Source organism: Elgaria multicarinata, chromosome 2 (assembly GCF_023053635.1).
Source record: "Elgaria multicarinata webbii isolate HBS135686 ecotype San Diego chromosome 2, rElgMul1.1.pri, whole genome shotgun sequence".
Lineage (NCBI taxonomy): Eukaryota > Metazoa > Chordata > Lepidosauria > Squamata > Anguidae > Elgaria > Elgaria multicarinata.
The window spans coordinates 69,249,768-69,271,876 of NC_086172.1; the positions used below are offsets into that span (position 1 = coordinate 69,249,768).

General features: G+C 42.2%; 1 protein-coding gene across 1 annotated transcript in view; it reads left to right on the top strand.

Annotated features, from left to right (window-relative positions):
- Positions 1 to 1,018: 1,018 nt before the first annotated feature.
- Positions 1,019 to 22,109, top strand: part of TFCP2L1 (transcription factor CP2 like 1) — a 44,510-nt gene continuing 23,419 nt past the window's right edge. The window contains exons 1-2 of the mRNA XM_063116686.1: positions 1,019 to 1,080; positions 12,831 to 12,982. Coding sequence (XP_062972756.1) covers positions 1,019 to 1,080; positions 12,831 to 12,982 — 214 coding nt within the window. The remainder of the gene's footprint in view (positions 1,081 to 12,830; positions 12,983 to 22,109) is intronic.

Here is a 22,109-nt window from a genome sequence, read left to right on the forward strand (position 1 = left end):
TCACTCAGACAGGGGCCCTTTGAACGTAACAAGAAGCCACTGTGGGCTTTTCATTGTGGAAGCAGCCGCCATTTTGAATATTTGGGGCATAGTGGGGATGCATGATAACTTCTCATTACATGCGAACCTGGCGAGGGTGGGTTGCTGACAAGCCACCTGCAACCCAAAACAGCCCATGGGCTCTGGGTGGCTTGTCAACCACCCCACTATCCCACCCTCACCCATTTCTACACACAAGAAGCTGCCTCCGCGGGTTTAGTTCACCAACCTGGCGCCTGCAGGCGAAGCAACCATAGCTAGCAATTCTTCAAACCAGGTGACTCTGTCCAACTCTTGACAGTGAGTTGCTGTTTTAAACGAATAGCTCTTCCCACCTAACCTACCTTCTAGACATCTGGGGTGGGTTTGGGGGTCAGCCGAGAGAGAATGGTTTTAAAGCAGCCTGGCTGGAAAGGGAGCTTTTAGGATGGTCTGTTAAGGCGGATAAACTGGTGATTCTGCCCTCGAGCTAAAAGTTTTAAACCCCTCAGTCAGCCATGAAGAAGCTCCCACTGGCTAAGCTTCCTGACAGGGCGGTTGGATGGCCCGTGTTGTTATCCTGAGGCGACATGAAGGACTTCTTAGAACCATGTGAATAACCTGGAATTGGGGGCGCCACGGAGAGGGGCGGGGCCGCTACTGCTCCATTCCTTCTGCGGATCTCTCCCCTCACAGCTCCACTTCTGCGCAGCTGCTCCACCTGCGCCGCGGGGCGACGCCGGGACTGGCGCCCAGTCGTGGCTGGGCGGGGGGAAAGGCAGAGAAGAGGCCCGCGGCTGACCTCAGCGCTAGGGAGCGGCCAAGGCGCGGATCACGCGGCTGACCAATAAAAGCGCACGGAGCGTCTCCAGCCGTCGAGTGCCTCCTGCTGCTGCTGCCGTCGTCTCTGTCTTGACTGAGTGCCAGAGGGTCGCAGCCCGCCTCGCGTAGGGATTTTGCTGGGGCTCAGGGCTGCTTGACGAAGTCTCAGAAGGCGAAGATGCTGTTTTGGCACACGCAGCCGGAGCATTACAACCAGCACTCGACAGGCAGCTACTTGCGGTGAGTGAGCCCCTCAAACCCGGCAAACCACCATGGGGGAAGAGGGCGCGCGGCGCTCCCTCACTCAAAGGGCGTGGGGGGGGGGAACTGAGGTGGCCCCCGAAAGAGGAACATCGCGAATGCCCCCGCCCCGCAGACTGACGGGAGTGAACCATTGCCGCAGAAAAGCCACCTTTCCAGCTTTTTGCCGACAGCGTCGCGGCTTTTGAGGACCGTCCCGGGTTGAGTTCGGGCTGCTAACGTGGGAGCGAGAGCACCAAAGTCTCTGAAGCGAGAGACTTGTTTGGTGGGAGCAAACGTAGCCACGGCGTGCTTACTCGGAAGTAAGTCCTGCCGTGTGTAATGGGGCTTGCTCGCAGGTAAGCGTACATGCAGAACTGCGACCCCAGAGGAGGAACCTTTGAAGGGCGATTCAGGCGCCAGTGTGGGTCGCGATGCGGTGCGGTGCGGTGTTGGAGGAAGACAGGGGGCACAGGAATATAACGGGCATTATGGATGGTTCCAGGGTCAATCCCCGCATTTCTAGGCAGGGCTTGAAGAAATCCTGCCTGAAACTTGGAGAGCACCTGCCAGTCAATGTCGACAATACTGGGCCAAATAGAACAGTGGTTTGCCTTTAGTATAACACAGCTTCTTACGTTTCTAGTATTGGAGCAGAGACCTGTTTATTTGTTGTGTCCAATGTTTGCCCTACCGTAGAATAGACCCACTAAAATGAATGGGGCTTAAGTTAGACTAACATTGGATCCAATCCTTTATTTCCTATAACATAAAGTGTTACGTTCAGATGGGGATATATAAACAATTGACCAAAGCCCACAAAACTGGTATAGCAGTGCCTACGTTGAGGGGCCGCAGTGGGATGGATAAACTGCACCATCATGGCACGTTACAGAATGTCATAGAAAACGAAGAAGTCTCTGCTCCCAAGGTGCTTACACTCTGAAATAGTGGGGAAACAACAGAAGGTGGGAGGAAAGACAATAAGGTTTGGGGTGATGGTATAGACACCCTCTCACACACGTAGGTGACCCTACATCAAAGTTACTTTATGCAGATGTGCTGCCAGCAAAGTATTGAACCTGTCTCACAGGTATTTTGCTAGCTGAAAAACTGTGAATTTGTACAAGTAAGCTCTGTGCACATTTGACCTTGCATTCCACTCCCAGGTAGATGGGATGTATGAATCAGCTGATATTTCAGAGTCGGTTTCAATTGTCTGAATGCTGGGGAAAATTCTGCATTTCAGGGGGTATCTTTCCCTAAGGATCACTCTTGTCCACTGAGTTTAGTAGAAGTAGGGTGTGTATTTGAGCAAGTGAAAATTGTAGAAAGCCAGAAAAGGGTCTGGCAACTGCAATGTCTACCCAGGTTGTTTAATGTTGGTTAATTAACCCTTAATGCCCTTCTGCTAAGTTGTCATATTCAATATAGTTAAAAGGCACATAGCTGTGGGTGAAGTGGAGATTTTAATCGGTATTGGTGATTGAGTATGGATGGCATTTAATCTGGATTAATTAATAGCAGTCTGGTGTTGTCTGTGTTCACAGCTGTGGTACTTAAAACCATGAAAGGATACATGTCTCAAAACGTTTTTTCTCTATCCACATTGTGGGGGCATAAGGATCTTACTCTGTGTTAATGACTTGATAACTATGGAATAGAACCTTGTGGTTTACAGACCAACAAACTTATTACAGCATAAGCTTTAGTGGAATAGTGTTATACTAAGGTGGCAGATATATATGCACCTCTGAAACCATGGAGTGTGTGTGCCATGAAGTGTACATGTGATTGTGTACAAATGTTGCCTCTCAGTTTAGGCTAACACATTATACATCTGAAATGGATTCTAGTTCAGCATAATAAATGTCAAATCCAAAGTCAGGTAATACCTTTATTAGGACCAACCAAATATGCACAAAATTGTGGGCGAGCTTTCAAGATCTCTTCAGCAGGCAGGATGTTACAAAAGGGTGTGGGAATAGAAGAGGAGGGGGTGAGGATGTTGAAATCATGAAGTCCTGCATGGTCAGAGTCTAAGGATGGAATGGAGGAAGAGGCAGAGACCTAAATAGATTAGGTTCTACTAAGTGGCATGCAGGTTCCAGGTTATACCTAGGACGGCTGTGACAAGCAAACATTTGTTTTTCTCCCTGCTCCCCTTTTATAATATCTTGCTGATCTAGAGATGTGGAGATATTGTACATATTTGTTTGGTACTAATAAAGGTATTGCCTGATGTGGAGTTTGGAACTTTTATTCTGGACCAGTATGGCTTACTTTGTTTCATAATCAATTTGTTAGCCTTTAAGGTGCCATAGGACTTTTTTTGCTGCAACAGAATAACACAGCTGCCCCTCTGGAAATTTTGGAATAACTGTCTTGAAGCACTTTAAAGACTAACAAATTCATTAGCATAAGCTTTTGTTATCTAGAGCTCTCTTCATCAGATGCATTACTCCCTAAATTAATCATCTTATGAACAAATTTGGGAAGATGCAAAATGATCTGGGAGACATATCAGCTATCTGTAAAGCACTGGCAAATACCTTGCTGTTGAGGAAAGCACCAGTTATCTAAGGCTTGGAGATGTGTGACAGCCTTACCCACCAGCGCGCACACACACACACACACACACACACACACACACACACGAGAAAGATGAGTAGATACTTTTCATTCACTTTAGTTACTTAAAAGCTATACTTGTGCAGTTGGGAGGGCCCTTCACTTTTAAAAACGGTGTGATTTTTATCTATACGCTTTTAAGAATATCTAGCATGCAGTTTCAAAACCCACACTTGAGCAATACCTTTATTAGGACCAACCAAAATGTCATAAAGTAGTGAACGAACTGGAATTTGCAGAACCCTTTTTCCAGCTGAATGGTAAGCAAAATGGGGAGAGGGAGTGAAGAATGCTGGTTTAATCATATTGAAGCCATGGTTCCCCCTCCCCCCGATCTTGAGTATAGGAAGAGATTGCATTAATTGGATTAGGCTTCATCAGATGCTATTCAGATGTGTACCTAGGGCTGCTGGGACAAAGAACCAAGGAATGACTAGTCCCTTTTTTAAAAATATATATAAATCCCAGCAGACTGATCTATCACAAGTTCTTTGTAAAGTAGAAAACAGAAGGGAAGAGAAACTTGTCAGTTTTTATATTGGCAAAGCCATAGATTTTGGGTGGAAAACAAATTGGTAGCATTAACAAGTGATTGGAAGACATGTAACCTAGGTGCTATCATGAGACCTGCATAGCTCTTAGTAGAGCTTAGCTCAATTAAGGCATTGTTTTAATGAATTCACTAATCATACTAATCAAGTTAGAACTTGACTGGATTAGGAAGATGTTGTCTTAATTCCGTTGGGCTAGGGAGAGCCAAGCCATTTAATGCATCATGTGCACATTCAAATGTGTCCTTCATGCAAAAAATGTCCTTTGCTAATGTACAGTACTGCAATAAGGAGGCATGCCATGGCTCTTCTCATCTATGGACTTTGTGAAGCAGTGTTGTTGCTACAGCTGTTGAGTCCAAACCCTGAGACGACACTACCTAGCTGCAACTTTGCCCATTGCTGCTGTTCTTTGATAAGAAATGCCACACTTTGTAAAATTCTGCATTCTGTGATACTCATTTATTTATTTACAGTATTTATGTACCGCTCTATATCTAAAATAGATTCCGGAGTGGTGAACATAGGAATAAAACAGTAAAAAGATCAGAAGATTAAAAAAAGGAAATTAAAATTGTTCAATTTAAAACAAAGTACCAATAAAAATGGTGGCTGGTCACTTGAGGAACGCTTCCTGGAAAAGAGTTGTTTTCAGGAGGCGCCAGAAGCAGCACAGTGTTGGCACCTCCCTGACCTCCAAGGGTAGGGAGTTCCAAAGAGAAGGGGCTACCACATTAAAGGCTCTCTTCCTGGTTGTCTCCAACTGAGCCACAGGAGCAGAACGCCAGGAGTATGCCTTCTAATGACCTTAGACGGGTTGGTAAGGAAGAAGGCGCTCTCTTAGGTCCCAAGTTATTTAGGGCTTTGTACACTAGTACCAAAACCTTAAACCTGGCCCGGTAGCCAGTGCAATTCCCTTAGCAAAGGAGTTATATGCTGAAAAGAGGCAGCTCCTGACAACAGCCAAGCTGCTGCGTTCTGCACTAGCTCCAGCTTCCAGAGCAGTCTTAAGGGCAGCCCCACATAGAGTGCATTGCTGTAATCCAGTCTGGAGGCTACTAATGCCTGTACCACTGTGGCCAAGCTATCCCTGTCCAGAAGAGGCCATAGCTGGTGAGCCAGCCGAAGCTAATAAAAGGCACTCCGAGCTGCTGCAGTCACTTGGGCCTCCAGCAACAATAATTGATCTAGGAGTAGCCTAAAACTATGATTCTCATCTTTCAGAGGGAGCGCAACCCCATTCAGAATAGGCAGTGAGCCTATTTCCCAGACTCGGGAACCACTTACCCACAAGTCTTGCCAGGATTCAGCTTCAGTTTATTGGCCCTCATCCAGCCCATTACTGAGTTTAGACACTGATCTAGGACTTGCACAACCTCTCCTGATTCAGATGTTCTATTAAGATTATAAAGTGTACATGAATGCAAGAGGGGTTATTTAGGGTGACCATATGAAAAGGAGGACAGGGCTCCTGTATCTTTAACAGATGCATAGAAAATGGAATTTCAGCAGGTGTCATTTGTATATATGGAGAACCTGGTGAAATTTCCTCTTCATCACAACAATTAAAGCTGCAGGAGCTATACTAGAGTGACCAGATTTAAAAGAGGGCAGGGCACCTGCAGCTTTAACTGTTGTGATGCAGAGGACATTTTACCAGGTTCCCCATATATGCAAATGACAGCTGCTGAAATTCCCCTTTCAATACAACTGTTAAAGATACAGGAGCCCTGTCCTCCTTTTCATATGGTCACCCTAGGTTATTTTTGTATTCTTTACACTGAAAATGTATTTCTTACTTGTGGACAAAAATATTTTCTCTTTCATTCTTCTGAGAGGTTACCTTGGAGTAAGTCCCATTGTACTCAGTGGAGCTTATGAATGGACCTAGATAGGATTGCACTTTTAGTCACTATCTCAAAATTTCTGAGAACAAAATGGTGTAGGAGAAGAGAGAGTATTTAGGAAATGTTTATAAGCAAAACTGGAAAAGAGAAAACAGGAGATAAGTGTACTTAGAATTGGAATTGTAAAAGCAAACTATTCAGATTTTTAAAAGAGTTTGTTGAATAAATTGTGCAACATTTTGCCAGTGGTATGGAACAAATATTAATCTTTGTGCATGCAAATATTCTGTACCTTTAATCCTCATTCTGATTCTAGCACCTGTGCACTAAATCAATAATTGCATGAGTTAGCTACAGAATCAGTTTATCTGTTAGAAACTGATGCATTTTGCTCACTGTGAACATTGGATTCTTCGTTGGTCACCAGTGTGTCTGTAACATCTAAAGGGTGCTGCTGCTATTTTGGAGTGCCATCATACCTATTCCCCACCCCCAGCTTTGAGTCCACAGTTTCCCCCTCCATTTCCTTAGGGAATCTACTGCAGGGCACTTTCACATCTGTGCAGTGCTGTGCTATTTCAGCTCATGTATCTTTTCATCTGCATCGCTACTATGACGGCCAAATTTCCCACCCCGCTCCCTATGTTCTTCTCCACCCCCAGTTTTATATATATATATATATATATATATATATATATATATATATACACCCTACACAAATACAATAGTATGGCAGCCTGAAAGTGTGCAATTATGGTAAAACAACACACTATACTTTCCCCTAAAATCATATTAAGCAAGATAAGTGAAGAGAAAATATTACAATTAGTTTTTGGAGAAGTTTGTGTTCAAAGTTGGCATGGCAAGGGGCAGCCGAGATTGTTCTGGTCAGGAAACTTAGACATGCCTACTCAGGAGTAAGGACCATAGCGTTGAATGGGATGGAGGCATGGGCAGTGGCAGCCTTGCTCTCCTTCTCTGTTCAGGTGCCCTCTCTCCCTCCCCATTCATGCTTGAGCAGTTGAGTGGAGAACTGCCCCTCTTTTGTCAGCAAGACCACCTTTCGTCACACATGCCCAAACAAAAAATGGGATAGTCCAATATAGCACAAGAACTGCAATACACAGGAGGGAGGAGCAGCTTTATTGTGCACGGAGAGAAAAAACTCAGACTTTCCCCACTCCAAAATAATATGGAAAAGGGAGGGGAAGAGGCGAGATGAGCGCAGGACAGGGATGACATGATGTGAGTACTGTGCTGCAAAAAAACACACAGGCATGGCAAGAGTGCGATAAATTGCTGGTGTGATGGACTTCTTGGACTCAGAGAATAGGTATCAATGACCTCTTTTATCCAATTGGTACTACATATTTAATTGTACACTTTTGTATAAGATGTTCTTTAGCACAGTGTACTAGTCCATATAATTTCTGTGTAAAACTAAATTCCTATTCATCTGTATAATTTATCATTTTATCTGGATATGACTTGAAACTCCTGACACTACTCTGTTGAGCAGAGCAGCATAATGAATCCTGGCATGTGAACTGGAAATTTGGTTTCAGACGTATTTTTCAGAAGAGACAGACCATGCACACACAAAATGTGGAAAACCAATAATTACTGCCTATCATTGGAAATGAGCTAAATGTAATTGTGATCAAACAATATCAGGAAAAATTAGCTATATGATGCCATTTAGTGGTGTGTGGCTTGTGTGGAGCTAATCAGCAAGATTCATGTGGTGTGTATGAGAGAAAATAAACATGAGAATTTCAGAGGTTCTACCAACTGAGTTGGGTGAAGAGCAAGGATGGGCAACCACTTTCAGCTTGAGGGTCAAATCCTATTTCGGAGAAGCTCTTTGTGTCTTCGTTTCATTGGTGCGCAAGGTTAGAGGCAAAGGGGATGGAGCCAAAGGTGCAAGAAATACCAGCATATTCTAGCTTAAAGCTCTTACTGCCAGAAACTAAGCCTTAGGAGAGGGTGGGGGGAACTGCCCAATTGTCAGGCAACTACCAAGCAATCATTAGTTGGGGGGAATGAGGTATGGCCCTTTGGGGTCCTCCAGGAGGGCCAGATTTAGCCTCTGGGTTCCCCAACCCTGGTGTAGTTTGGGCTGCTGGGCAGAATTGAATTGTAAGGATTTGAGTGGACTAGCATTCCTCCAGGCTTTTCCCTCTCCTTATTCATCCTGCTTTGTCTTTCACCTAATGTAGATGGAAAGCTGTGTAATTTAATGTTGTGTAATTTTATTACCAACCCAGCCCCTAGGATGGGGTAAGGCAGTAAATCTAAATTTTTCTGAAACAAAGGGAATAGCACCCTTTAAGGAATACTCACAAAAAGAATGCAAAAATGCTATAGCTGTAGGGTGCATTCTTACAGACCATTTTGCATGTTACAGAGAATAGCCATTTTGTATGCTATAGTGTACCTTTAAGTCAATAACAGCTCCTTGATGACAAGTATATATGATACTCATGTGTCACATTCACACCTTCATTTAACAGTTAATGGCAGAAAATTCAAAGATGTGGGCTTGTTGTGTTGTGCTTTAAGAGGGAGATGTAATAAAGCAAACTTCTTGTGAAAAGTAGGGTGGAATGTCCAAACTGGGTCTTGACTCACTCATTGCAGTGAGTGACTCTCCATAGCCTCTGAGCATGCACTGTGGGTGGGTGTCAGATTTAGTGGTACCTAAATCTTCCTACCTTAGTTTGAAAATCTTTTAAAAAGCAAAGTGGGGTAAGCTTACCATCTATGCACGTTCAGCTGGGAGTTGGCTCCACCTGACACAGTAGAACTTCCAAGTAAACATGCATAGATAGGCCTGCAAATGGTTTTACTTTATCACATGTTTATTACCCTATTCTTCCAAGGAACTCAGGAAGGTGAATCTGGTCCCTTCCACTAATTTATCCACATAATAACCCTCTGGGGTTTGAGGTTAGGTTGAAAGATAGTGATTTGCCCAAGCTCGCGCAGTGATGCGTCCTAGCAAGAATTTGAAGCCAAGTCTTCCCAGTCACAGCCCAGCACACCCTGTGATAGGCAACCTGGTACCCTCTGGATGTTTTGCTCCATAGCCCCCATAATATCTTTACATTGGCCATCCAAGCTCAGACTGATGGGAGTTTTAGTCCAAAACATTTGGAGGGCACCAAGTTGTGTACCCCATGCTTTAGCCATTACTCCACACTGTTTCTTTGACTTTGTTTAATGGTCGTGGGGGGAGAAGCATGTTCATAACACTCAGTTCTCCCTAACGTGTTCATAACAATCACTTCTGTTAAGATTTTTGTAGTAATAGAACCTGTCATTAAATATTATTTTGTGCGTTCCCTGATGTTCAAAGCATTTCACATAAATTCTCAGTAATCTTTATGGTAACCCTGTAAGTGGGACAATATTATATCCGTATTGCAGATCTGATGTTGTGTGAGATGGTGGCATACCTGAAGCCATCAACTGAGTTAATGATTAAAGTGATATTTGAACTGAGGGCTTGCTAGTATACACTCCAGGCCACTGGTGGCCAACAAATTAAGTACTGTAAGAGTTGCCTTAGTGTGTTTTAAGGACCAAGCTCATGATGCTGATGTCATATATAGATTTCCTCAGATGTGGTTATTTTGTTTTACAAAATGCAGCTGCAGAGTCTTGGTATCTGCTGTGGGACATTGTTATGTTTGTGTGTGTGCGGGATGTGTGTCCTGTTCTCTCTTGTCCCCCCCCCCATTAAAAATTAACCTCCCTAAGCTGACTGACTTGGAAAACCACACAAGGATTAAGTCTCCCCCCCCTCTAAAAACCAGCTCTCCAGTACAAATTGCAGTTTCCATTTGGAGGTGGGGGAAGAATTTGGGAAAAACTACACACAATGTAATTTGGATGTAAAGTTGTTAAAGTTGCCTTACCTCCTCCCCCATGCACCAGTCAGGGCCTTAGAGGGCCCTCTTAATGCAAGGTTAAGAGAGTCTTTAAGGCCCTGATTAGCATAGGGGGAAGGCAAAGCATCCTTACCGGGGGGGGGGGGGGGGGCTCCAGAAAGTGTGTAATTCCCCCGGCCATGCTAATGGCTGAGTGCTCATCTGACCCAGTTCCTCGGAACAGGGCCAAACAAGTGGGCTTAGCGAACTTTTGGGATATGCCTCCCATGAGTTCTCCATTCCCTATCATAACACAGTAGAAAGTAATTTAAGGCATAATCCTATGCACATTTAGACAGAAAAAAAGTCATACAGCTTCCAGTTTCCCCCAGCCAGGATGGCAGAGTGGGAAATGCTGGGAATAGTAGGACTTATTTTTGTCTAACTATGCATAGGATTGTGCCCTTAAGATAGTTTTCCTGATATTGATACTGTAAAACAAACTATCTGCCTTTCGATGCCCAACACGTTCAAGTGCCCTTTAGCTTTATTTCTTCATAAAATGCAGCAGCAGTCAATACATTTTTTGATCATGTTTTATTACCAAACAAGCACATTTCTTTTAATGGGCTCAGAAGCCTTCCTTTATCACCTAGTCCAGTGATGAGAAACTGAAACGAGTGAATTATTAATCTTTGCAGGAACAGGGCAAACACCTTCTTACCCTAATTTTCAGTTCATGTTTGTAGATTGCTTTAATCCTTATTGGTGTGCATGTCGTAAGATCGATTTTGTGAAGCAGTTGCTTCCATAAATGGAATATCAATAAGTTTCATGACATATGACTAGACAGCAATGTTAACGGAACTTGATCTCATAAGCACTATACATCCTGGATCATTTATGATTAAAAACATATATCAACACAGGTGAATAAAATAAGCTTGATTTATTAGAGTAACTGGGATGTGTGCTATGTGTTCAGTTACAAAAGGGCAATTGGTCTGAGAATTGGTTTGGACTAAAAACAACTACTGATGCAATATTATTAGTTTTAATGATGTATTTAAAAATACTTCTAGACATCTGATGTGGTGTGCTCATTACACAAATATGACTAATCTTTCCACCATATGTTGATCCATGTATCCTTTGTATGAGCTTTGAACATGTACTCCAGAATGGACTAGCGTTGCCATTAGATGACACTATATGTTTGGGCCTACAACTCCCAGCATTCCTCACCATTGGCTATGCTGACTAAGGCTGATGGGAGTTTTAGGTCAAAACAATTGGAGGGCCACAAATTGCCCACCCCTGGAGTAGCAGGTGGAACAGGTTTGCCTCTTCTGCTGCTACTTTGATGCATGTGCTTTTGCTGCTTATCATAGGGCTTCAGTGCCCTGTGTAGCTCTCTTGCCTGTTGTACTTTCTCACATAATGCTAGTCTGCCTTAGTTCTTCTCTAAATCCATTCTCTTCTGCAATCTAATTTCATACCCTATAAAGAAAGTCTTGGATTTTAGATGTAAAAAGATAAAATAAATGCATTTATTTTAAGTTAATTTGAACACCTCTTTAATTTGGCTAATTAAAGTGGCTGGAAAATTTCTTTTCTGACCAGTACATCATATTTTTGCTCTGTCTTCAGCTGTCAACAACATAGACAAAATGTGTTTCCAACAAGGAGCAAGTGTTAAGGTCATTTTACTGTGGTTAGCATCCAGTGCAGCAATCTGATAGGAATCTAGAATGTCAATTCTATGTACAAGAAGGGCAAACATGGTACAAGCAAGATGAAATTTCTCTCTCACACACAGTAAACTTGAGCTTTTGGGATCTTTCTCTTTCTCTCGCTCAAACACACACATACCTCTTGTGTAATCTCTGGTGTGTGAGATCGCTGAATTGCTCTGAGTGGGGAACTGCTGTTTTGAAACTAGAAATAGTTTCTGGGAAGTGGTAGTTTCTGAGAGGATAAATAAGAGTTTCATAGTTCTAGATGGGAGGAGCTAGGTAAGAAAAGGGCTGTAGCTCTGAGGAAATTGAGTTTCTTGTGTTTACTTGCCAAGGAGAGCTGACTCGAATCAACTGTGTGCATGGAAATGGATTTGAGAAAAAGTCTGCATCTTATTTAGCACAAGTCCTTCATTTCATATTGTAAGAAGGTCACTAAATCTAAATTCTTTGAATTTATATCTACTCAAAGTGGTCCTATCTACTTAATTCAGTCTGTAACCCTACATCAGGGGAGGGCAGCCAAACACAGGTGGGGCCCAGTTGACCCTCCACTCAGCCCTTTGTGGAAGCAAGACCAAGCCCTTTTGCCGTCATTCAGTTCTTGGTGGGTGCATTGGGAGGATGATCCTCCCAATGAGTCTGCTGGGAACCACCCTCACTGTGAGTAGGCCTGCTGCTATTGGAGAACTCTCACATGCAGCAAAGTTACATCTGCTGATCCATGCCTTCTGCTGATGGAGAGAGGACTTGAGGCAGGGGAAACTACCCGACTGAACTGGCTGCTGGCTGCATTCTCCTCCAGCCACCTGCTCAGTCCAGCAGCTTTGCCCGTGTGGCAGCTTCCCTAATGGGGAAAGCATTGCACAGGCAAGTTCCCTGTCCATCCGTATCTCCTGCTGTTATCTCTGGACTAGGTCTGTGGGCTGTTGGTTGCCCTCTATTGCCCTACATACTTATATTTAGTAATATTACCAGAAAGCCCATCTTACACAGCAAGAATACTGATGAGATATGGATCCTGCAGTTCCTGCGATCATCCTTATTTTAGTAGTAGTCTGTATGACAAGAGTGTGTTCTGTTGCTAATTGGGTGTGTATTGTGTTGTTTCAGTGATGTCCTTGCACTGCCAATCTTTAAACAGGAAGAGCCTCAACTCTCCCCTGGGAATGACACGAAACTCCCTCCATTTCAGTATGTGCTCTGCACAGCTACATCTCCTGCTGTGAAGCTTCATGATGAAACTCTGACATATCTCAACCAAGGTAAGACCAATACAAAATTGGATAGGCAATTGCTCTCCCATGATTCCCAGACTAAGTGGTGCAAGTATTAGGTCCTATTTGCTCTGGGAGTTGTGGAAGCCAAGTGTAGTCATTTCATGGAGTTCAATGTACACTGTTCTGAGCTTGTTAAAGGAAGAATGGGAAAGCAGTTACTCTGCTCTTGCCTGTGAGCAAAAAATCTGCACAAATATTCTTACAGCCCTTTGCATTGTAAAAATCAGTAAATACTCGTATGAAGTCAAGAGTTGACTTCTACCAACCAAGCATGTGATTCCAATGAGATGTATCTCATTATTGTCACTTGAAATGTAGTATTCCAATTCTAGTAGTTCCACAAAATATTTTTAAAGTAACTTTGCAGATGGAGGTGACACCACATGATGAAAAAAATCCTTATGCCTATTCATTGTTTGTTCTATAAATAGTGAATCAGTGGCACAACATTATTTTTAAAAAACTAATGCTCCCTCTTAACATCATATTTCTGTTTTATCATATTTGGGTGCATTTCTAAGAACCAATAACCATAGATGGAATTAATGTTAACATTTCCCTACAATTCTGAAGTGTATTATAAACTGAAACGAGAATACAAAGCACTTATTATTTGAAAGAAAAGAGCTAAAGAGACAGAAAAATGGAATCAACTACTATATGCTACACAAAAGAAGGATAGCAAAGTATTCTGGCGAATTGTCACAGGGACTTTGTCAGAGCGACAAGAACATCCTGCTTGTTTTATCTCCAATTGTGAGTAGGAAAGATACTTTTCTGCAATTCTTCCAAACAATTTCTTAGTGTCCAGTTTCCAATAGTCCCCTGATGTCCCAGAGTGACAATCTGTTACTCATTGTGAAATTGTCGATTTGATTACTGAACTTAAATCTGGCAAAGCTCCAGGCCGTTTCTATACCCCCTGATCTTTTAAAATCTAATCCAGAATGGTGGGCTCCCACATTAGCAATTCTATTTACTTTTATTAATAACTCTGGAAACATCCCAGATATTTGGGGTAAAGTGATTATAGTTCATATTTTTAAAAGAGATGACAGGACCAAACCAGCAAATTATCATCCTGTTATTGGAAAACTTTATGCTAGGTATTTAAAATGTAAGGTTCTAATTTGGATGGAGGATAATAACATAATAGGTGAGGAACAGATCGGGTTTAAAGCTGGTTGCTCAACCTTAGACCATTGTTGTGAGTTAGCTCACCTGGCAGAGAAATATACCTCATTTCCTGGTGGTAAGCTTTTTACTGCCTTTATTGATCTTAAGTCTGCCTTCGACTTAGTTTCAAGGGAACTGCTATTGTCCAAATTACACAAAAGTTCTATGGACTGTTTCTCATTAGATGCCTGTATAATCAGACCTCTAGTCAAGTCAGATGTGAGCAGCAGGGACAAGTTTCCAACTCAGTGCTGGTTACAAGAGGAGTAAGACAGGGCTATATTTTGGGCCCTTTTCTTTTTAATTTATTTTTAAATGACCTGGATTCTTATCTTTGTATTGTTGATTCCCATGTTCCCAAATTGTTCAACACCAAGATACCTTTACTTTTTGATAACTGGCAAATAGAGGGAGAAAACGTGGAGGCAGTGACAGACTTTGTATTTCTGGGCGCAAAGATTATTGCAGACGCTGACTGCAGCCAGGAAATCAGAAGACATTTACTTCTTGGGAGGAGAGCAATGACAAATCTTGATAAAATAGTTAAGAGCAGAGACACCACACTGACAACAAAGGTCCACATAGTTAAAGCAATGGTATTCCCCGTAGTAACCTATGGCTGCGAGAGCTGGACCATAAGGAAAGCTGAGCGTAGGAAGATAGATGCTTTTGAACTGAGGTGTTGGAGGAAAATTCTGAGAGTGCCTTGGACTGCAAGAAGATCAAACCAGTCCATACTCCAGGAAATAAAGCCAGACTGCTCACTTGAGGGAATGGTATTAAAGGCAAAACTGAAGTACTTTGGCCACATCATGAGAAGACAGGATACCCTGGAGAAGATGCTGATGCTAGGGAAAGTGGAAGGCAAAAGGAAGAGGGGCCGACCAAGGGCAAGATGGATGGGTGACAGACTTGACCTTGGGGGAGCTAGGGGTGGCAACAGCCGACAGAAAGCTCTGGCATGGGCTGGTCCATGAAGTCACGAAGAGTCGGAAGTGACTGAACGAATAAACAACAACAACAATTTCTGCATTTGGGACCTATTGCTCTGAGAATAGTTTGACTATCAGTTATACTAAGTCTAAAGTTTAGGTGTTCTCTAAAGCTCGTAAGCAATACAAATGGACTTTAAATGGTAATATCATTAAGCAAGTTGTCCATATAAAATAACTAGGCATACAAATGCAGAGCACTGGAGCTTGGGTGAACAAAGAAGGCAGGCTATCGATTCAGCAAATTCTAGACAGCAGCTGATCCTAAGATTCTTTTTTATGCAAGGTGGTCAATTCATCCCTTCTGCAATTCAAATTTACAAAGTTAAGTCTCTGGCCCAACTTACCAAAGGTATTCCTATTTGGATATTGGGATTTAAAGCCCAAATTGAAAGAGTCCAGACTGTATTTCTTAGGAAACTACAGAGCCTTCCTTCCTGTGTGTGGAACGCAGCTATTTATCTGGAAGTGGGTATCAGTCGAATGCAAGGCATGTATCGAGGCCTTTAAATGGTGGCTACAGTTACACTTCCTGGCAGTTCCTGGTAGTTATATCTTTTTACTGTTCTCAGATCCCTATGTCACTCATTGGATGAGAGAGACGGAGAAGAAGTTACTTAGACTAGGCTTCTCTGTGGAACCTGTGGGCAACTATGGGCTTCAGAAGGCCCAATCTCTTGTTGTTCAAAGATTAATAGATTTAGATCTACAGCATTTAAGAACTGCTGCTAATAAATCCAGCTCTCCATTGATCTATAATAATTTCAATAACTACGGACTCACTGCAGCTTCATATCTGAATGTGTTAACCATTCCAAAGTATAGAAGAGCATTTCCTCTTGCTTGCTTAAATGTGTTGCCATCAGCACTACTATAAGGACAGTTTAGTAAAATCCTGGTTAATGAATAGATCTGTCCCTGTGGCACTGGAGGAATAGAATCTGTCAAACATATTGTTTTGCATTGTAACATGTATGAGGTATGCAGAAAGAAGCTAATCTTTCCATTATTCCATTTTCTGGATATAACCCCACAACTTTGGTATTAATTTGTTTAAGGGATGTGTCCTCCCATATTACTGAAAGGGTCTCAAAGTTTCTTATGACCTCAGTGCAAATTAGAAAAATAATGTTGCAATCCTCCTGAGAGAAGGTACTTCACAAAGCTATATTTTGTTTTTATGTCACTTTTTATCTATCCTTTGTATGTTTTATATTGATTTTGCTGGTCTGCAACTGTAATAAATAATTGATTGATTGATTTTCCTACAGTTATCTTTACTAGCTTTTGGACATTACATAATACAAGAAGAACAGGAAGCTCAATTAAATTGTGCTTCCTGTCCAAGATCTTTTGCAACTTCTGAAGTAAAAAAAAATTAACATCTTTTTCCAGAATAAGATATAAAGCCTGAAGACTAGTTTGTTTGTTTTTTAGCCATGACCAGCATATGCTGTGCAGACCTTTCGTAATTAAGTTGATTTCCAGGACAAGGGCAGGGCTTGCAACAGTTAATACTGCTAACGGGCATTCTGAACAGCATCACAAGTATTGTAAGATTATGATCATGAATATAAGGCCAACAAGCAATGAATCAGAATGATAAGAATATAAGAAATGCCCTGTTGGGTGGGATTAAGATCCATCTAGTTTAGCATTCTTTCCACCAGGTAAATACTACTGGGAAATCACTGGTAGGCAGAAAGGGAATGGCAAGACCATCTTCATCACTCTGCCCAGCCCCACTTTTATTTAGCTATCATAAAGACTCCATAAACTTGCTTAGTATTCAAAACAGGAGTTTGGAATTTCTTTCAGCCTGAGGGCAGAATTCGATTTTGAAGAAAGCTCTTGAGGGCACATTCCACTGATGGGTGGGATCAAATGCAAAAAGAACAGGACCAAAATACAAAACAGATCCCTATATTTTAGCTTAAAGCTCTTACTGCCACTATCTAAGCCTTGGGAGAGCCATTTCAACCTTTTAGAATGGGGGCTGCACGAAAGGTAGAAAGCCACCAAAGGATAGGTGGACAGGAAAAAAGGGGTGGGTGGGTGGGTGGCAGGAGAAGGGGGGTTAGCTAGAGGGTCCATAATAACCACATGTTGCAGTAGTGAATTCCATACATTCATTGGTTGACCCTGATTTCTCCAATATCAAGAGGGAGAAACATCTCTATTCATTCTCTCTGCAACATTAATATTTTGGTAAACCTTTGTCCATATTAGTCTGTAAGTCAAGGATAGGCAACGTGGTGCGGCGCGGCGCCTGCCAGACATTTTGAACTACAACACCCATCAACCCCAGCCAGCACATCCAATTGTAAAGGATTTTGAGAGTTGTAGTCCAAAACATCTGGAGGGCAGCAGGTTTCCTTCCCCTGCTCTAAGCTAAAAAGCCACCTTTCTTCCAATTATTTTATTTGCCTTTTCCTGTATCTTTTCTCAGCTCTGGGGCATCCTTTTTGATATGGAGGTAGATTGAGAGAAAGGAGAGAGGGTGTGTTCATGCTCTCAAGAGTGCATGATTCTATTAGAATGTAAGCCTATGCGGCAGCGTTTTGCTATTTTATTGTTTTATCTGTACAGCACCATGTACATTGATGGTGCTATATAAATAAATAATAATAAATGATTTGAAGCGATACAAGTAAAGAGAGGGAGAACACCATAACAAGGAGAAGACGAGCCTCGCCCCCTTCCATCCACCAGTGAAGGAGCAGCTACAAGGAGGTCGCTTCCTCCCTCACATCTACCTACCCACCCACCCACCAGAAAGAACACTCCAACTGCCCGTGAACTGCAGAGCAGGGGATCAAAGGCCATTGGGAAGCTCCATCCCATGCCCCCCAGTAGGGTCCAACCTGCCCCCTTCCCAATGGCCAGTGAAGGAGCAGCTGCTCCGGTGCTTCATCTTCCCTCCTCATTCCTTTTTCCATTTGTGTTGCAACTTTTATATTTTGAGCTTGCACGCAGGGACTGTCTTAGCATTTAATATCTGCCCAGTGCTTAGAAAACGGCACTTCAAAAGCAATGATTTTGTGAGCTTGTTCTCTAAAACCCTTTATGAATATGTTGTTTATAAGAACTTCTGCTTTGCTAGTCCATAAAAGTCTGTTTCAATCACAAATCATCTTTAAAGCAGATTTTACTGGGAACACACACTATAAATATGGTTCTGGAAATCCCAGTAAACAAGTGCCTGTTAAAGTCAAGGATCTTTATGTTCATTTCAAAGGACCCTTAAACAGTTATTTCTTTGTAGTAACTTAGTGCTTGAACCTTAATTCTGTGGTCTCGTGGTTAGAGTACTGGACTCAGACTGGGGGAGACCCAGGTTCAAATAACTTTTTGGCCATGAAGTGTTCTGGGTGACTTTGAGTGACCCACTGTCTCTCAGGCTAGCCTACCTCACAGGGTTGTTGTGAGGATAAAAGTGGGACAAGTGTGTATGCAGCCTTGAGCTCACTGAAGAAAAGGCAAGATAAAAACGTAATTAGAAACTATTTCTTTGTAAGTAAATGCATTATTTTAAAATACTTTTTACAACTGAGTATAAGTTTAGGTTGTACTGCAGATCCAAACTACAAAGCTCTACAATGCAAGGATGGGACGTGCTCAAAATAATGCATTAGGGTTTTTCATTTTTGTGTGCAGAATGTTGTATCTTTTTATAATGGACTAAGGCTGCAATCCATACCACACTTACCAGAGATTATGGCTGCAAGTCCCACTGAACTGGTAGACCTGTATAAGATTGCACTGCTTAACAAAGGAGGTGAAGGATGGGGACTTATGAGAAAGTGTGGAGAGAAGAGGCTTGCAAAGGCAAGGAGGAATAAACAGAAGATCATGAAGCTAATGTGGGCTAAATGAGATCCCCACCCTGACAATTGCCACTTAAAAAGACTGCCCACACATTTAGATTTTTATAGAAACCGCCCAGAGAGCTTCGGCTATGGGGCGATATATAAATGTAAATAATAATAATAAATAATAATAAGCCCAGCTATATTATAAAATTGGCTCCTGAGCCTATGACACCTGAGGACTTTGCACAAAGGACAGGCTACTTGGACAGGAAGAATGCTTGAGGTTGTGTTGTCCCTGACTTCTCATATTGAGGGGCAACTTGACGCCTCTTCTCTGTGCACTGTCAGAAGTCAACCTTGCATGCTGCACTTTGCACAGATTGTGCTGGTAAAGTTGGAAGAGGCAGGAGGCGTGTGCTGCTTCTAGCCTGTCCAGTACACCTGAATGTGTGCAACACTTCTTGTCTTCCATACTTCAACCCCTATCTACCCTACCAGTCCTTACCTGGTACTGTCAATCCTGCCACAATCAGTTTTCATACTACAGCATTTGTGTTCTGAACAGACAGTCACTGACTTTGTACCCAAATCTGTCTCTAGCAGCAAATAAAACATATAGCTTTGCTATCGTACCACATTTCTCTTAACTTCTGTTCTCTACCTTGAAAAGAAGAACCTATGGTTTTTTGTTTTGTTTTTTGCTGAAGGCTGATAACTGCTGGATTGCGCTAAATAAAGGGGTTTCTCTCGTAAAATAAATGGTGCGGTTAAACTGGAGAACATTTTAACAAGCTTAGCTGGAATCAAAAGGCACCTATCTGTGGACTGTTTTTGAAAATGAGCTGCTTTCTAATTCTAATCCAAGTGTCATGGACCGTTTCGAACTAGAACTGATCCAGCAGAGATTTTTTTTCTTGATTTCCCAGTGTGCAATAGTTTTTTCCTGCCCTTGTTAACAATGCACTATGTGTGAAAGTATCCAGGTTGTAAAAAATGTACTTTGACAAGTAAATCGTTTGAGGTGGAGGGGAGAGAGGGAAGATGAATAAGAGACTATTTAGATGTTGGCTTTCAGCCATCATGTTAAAAATGTTCTGAAATAATTATACAGACCCTCTTCAAAGTTAAGTTGCTCACTGATTAAACCCTTTTGTTTGCACACCTTTGATGGTTTAAGGGATCTGATACATTGCTCAGGGTTTCCTGTTTGTTTGTTTGTTGGCTTTATTTCTTTGCTAACTTTGAGCTCCATCAGATGGGGAAATCACACTTCCCTGCTGTTGATTCTCCGCCCCCGCTTTTGTTGCTTGATACTTCCTCTTTCAAAAGAGGAAGCAAACAATATGGATGTGCCCCATTCAGTAGGCTTTTCTGATCGCAGCAGGAGATAGCAGTAACTTCCATTTAAAAAAATATATCTGACTTTCTGGGTGGTTTTTTGTGGCACAAGGAAGGCCAGGAAGTGCATGAGAGGCAGTCGACATCATGAGAGGGACCTGTAAAAATCCGTGAGTGCCCAGCAACGATAAAATCCTCATCTGAAGGAGCTCATTGCCTTCTGCTGTAGAATAAAGCATATGTACTGTCTGGTACCTACTACCAACTTATTGACTAATTATTTGCTATAGAATTGCTTCACATCGTACAATCTAGGAACATTGTGAACCTGGGGGCAGTAGTAATAGTTACTCTCGCTATATGTAAGCAAATGGGTTCACTTTAAAGTTATTGTTTGATGTATTCATTAGGCATTTTCCATGTCACTGTTAGTTGGCTACTACTGTTTCTCCCTGAAATACTTGAAAGTGGAAATAATGAAAGTGAACCACCCAGAGAGCTTCAGCTATTGGGCGGTATAAAAATGTAATAAATAAATAAATAAATTGTTTTGGGATGGAATGTAAGTATTTGGTTCCTCTGTACAGAAATAGTTTACTTAGCCCTTTTGAAAGGTACAATTTACTCATCTTCCTTCACTTACTGAAAGGGATTCACAAATTGGTAGCCAAGTCAAAAACGTGGTCGCCAGGGCTCTGCCACTGACTTCGTCTGATGGCATAGCACAATGTTGGTAACGATCTTCTGTTCCCCTTGACCAACTTTAGATCTAGAAGGCGGGGGCTTGCTATTTTTGCCTCTGCACAGCCAAGGTGTCCCCTGGCAATATAGCACTAAAACAACTGCCAGCTTTCCTTCAGAGGTGAGAAGCTGTGGGGAGGGTTGCTGCATACCTGCCAGAGTGATTCACGTCCACCTCTGCAGCTCCAAAGGTGGGAGGAAGCCTGGGGCTCTGTATCATTTTCCATGGTGAGGAAAATGGGGAAGCTTGACTTCATACTATACGACATAGCTTTCCAGTGTTTGATTTGTCTTCATTCCTCCCCCCCCCCCCCGATAGTTAGCAGGCAGCTCTTTTGTCCTAAATGTTCAAATGTAATGCCATTACATTTATGTGGCTTTTAATTGCAGGAGAAAATAGCCTTACTAAATGCAAAGGGCTCATAAAACGTAATCTTTTATGGACAGGTGGAATTGCTTCACATTGTACAATCCAAGAACATTGTGAACCTAGCAGCTTTTACTACCATTCTTTTTACTTTCTTTTTAATTACGTGGCAGCACTGCATACATTACAGCGTGCTTAGTAGTGATATGTAAATATCTGTTGCTCCAGGAGTGTCTTCCTCTTGTCACATCTTAAAATCAACCTTATGAGGTCATAGTCTTAAAAGGTGGAGTATAAATATTAAAAATTTGTTCACCTCACTGTAAAGAGTTTAACAAAAATGGGCAAGGCGGTAGAGTAAATTTCACATATAATTCTGTTGTCAAGTGTTTGTCTGAATGCACCATATGATCTCTTCCAGAGCACAATCAGTTAGAACATAGTACTTTTTAAAAAAAATCTGTCTGACGGTTTTGATCATAGCATGATCTTTTGGAAAGAGTGTTAATTATGCTCCCTATTTTCTTGGAATTTTCCAGGAAGTAGTGGGACTATAGATCTACTTACCTCAATGTGTGTGATGGGAAGCTCTGCATGGGTCTTGATAAGCTTCTTGGTGGTTCTTCCGTGTAGGCCTGGATGATGACCTACAAGCATTTTTTAGACAGCAAGCTTCCAATTATGGA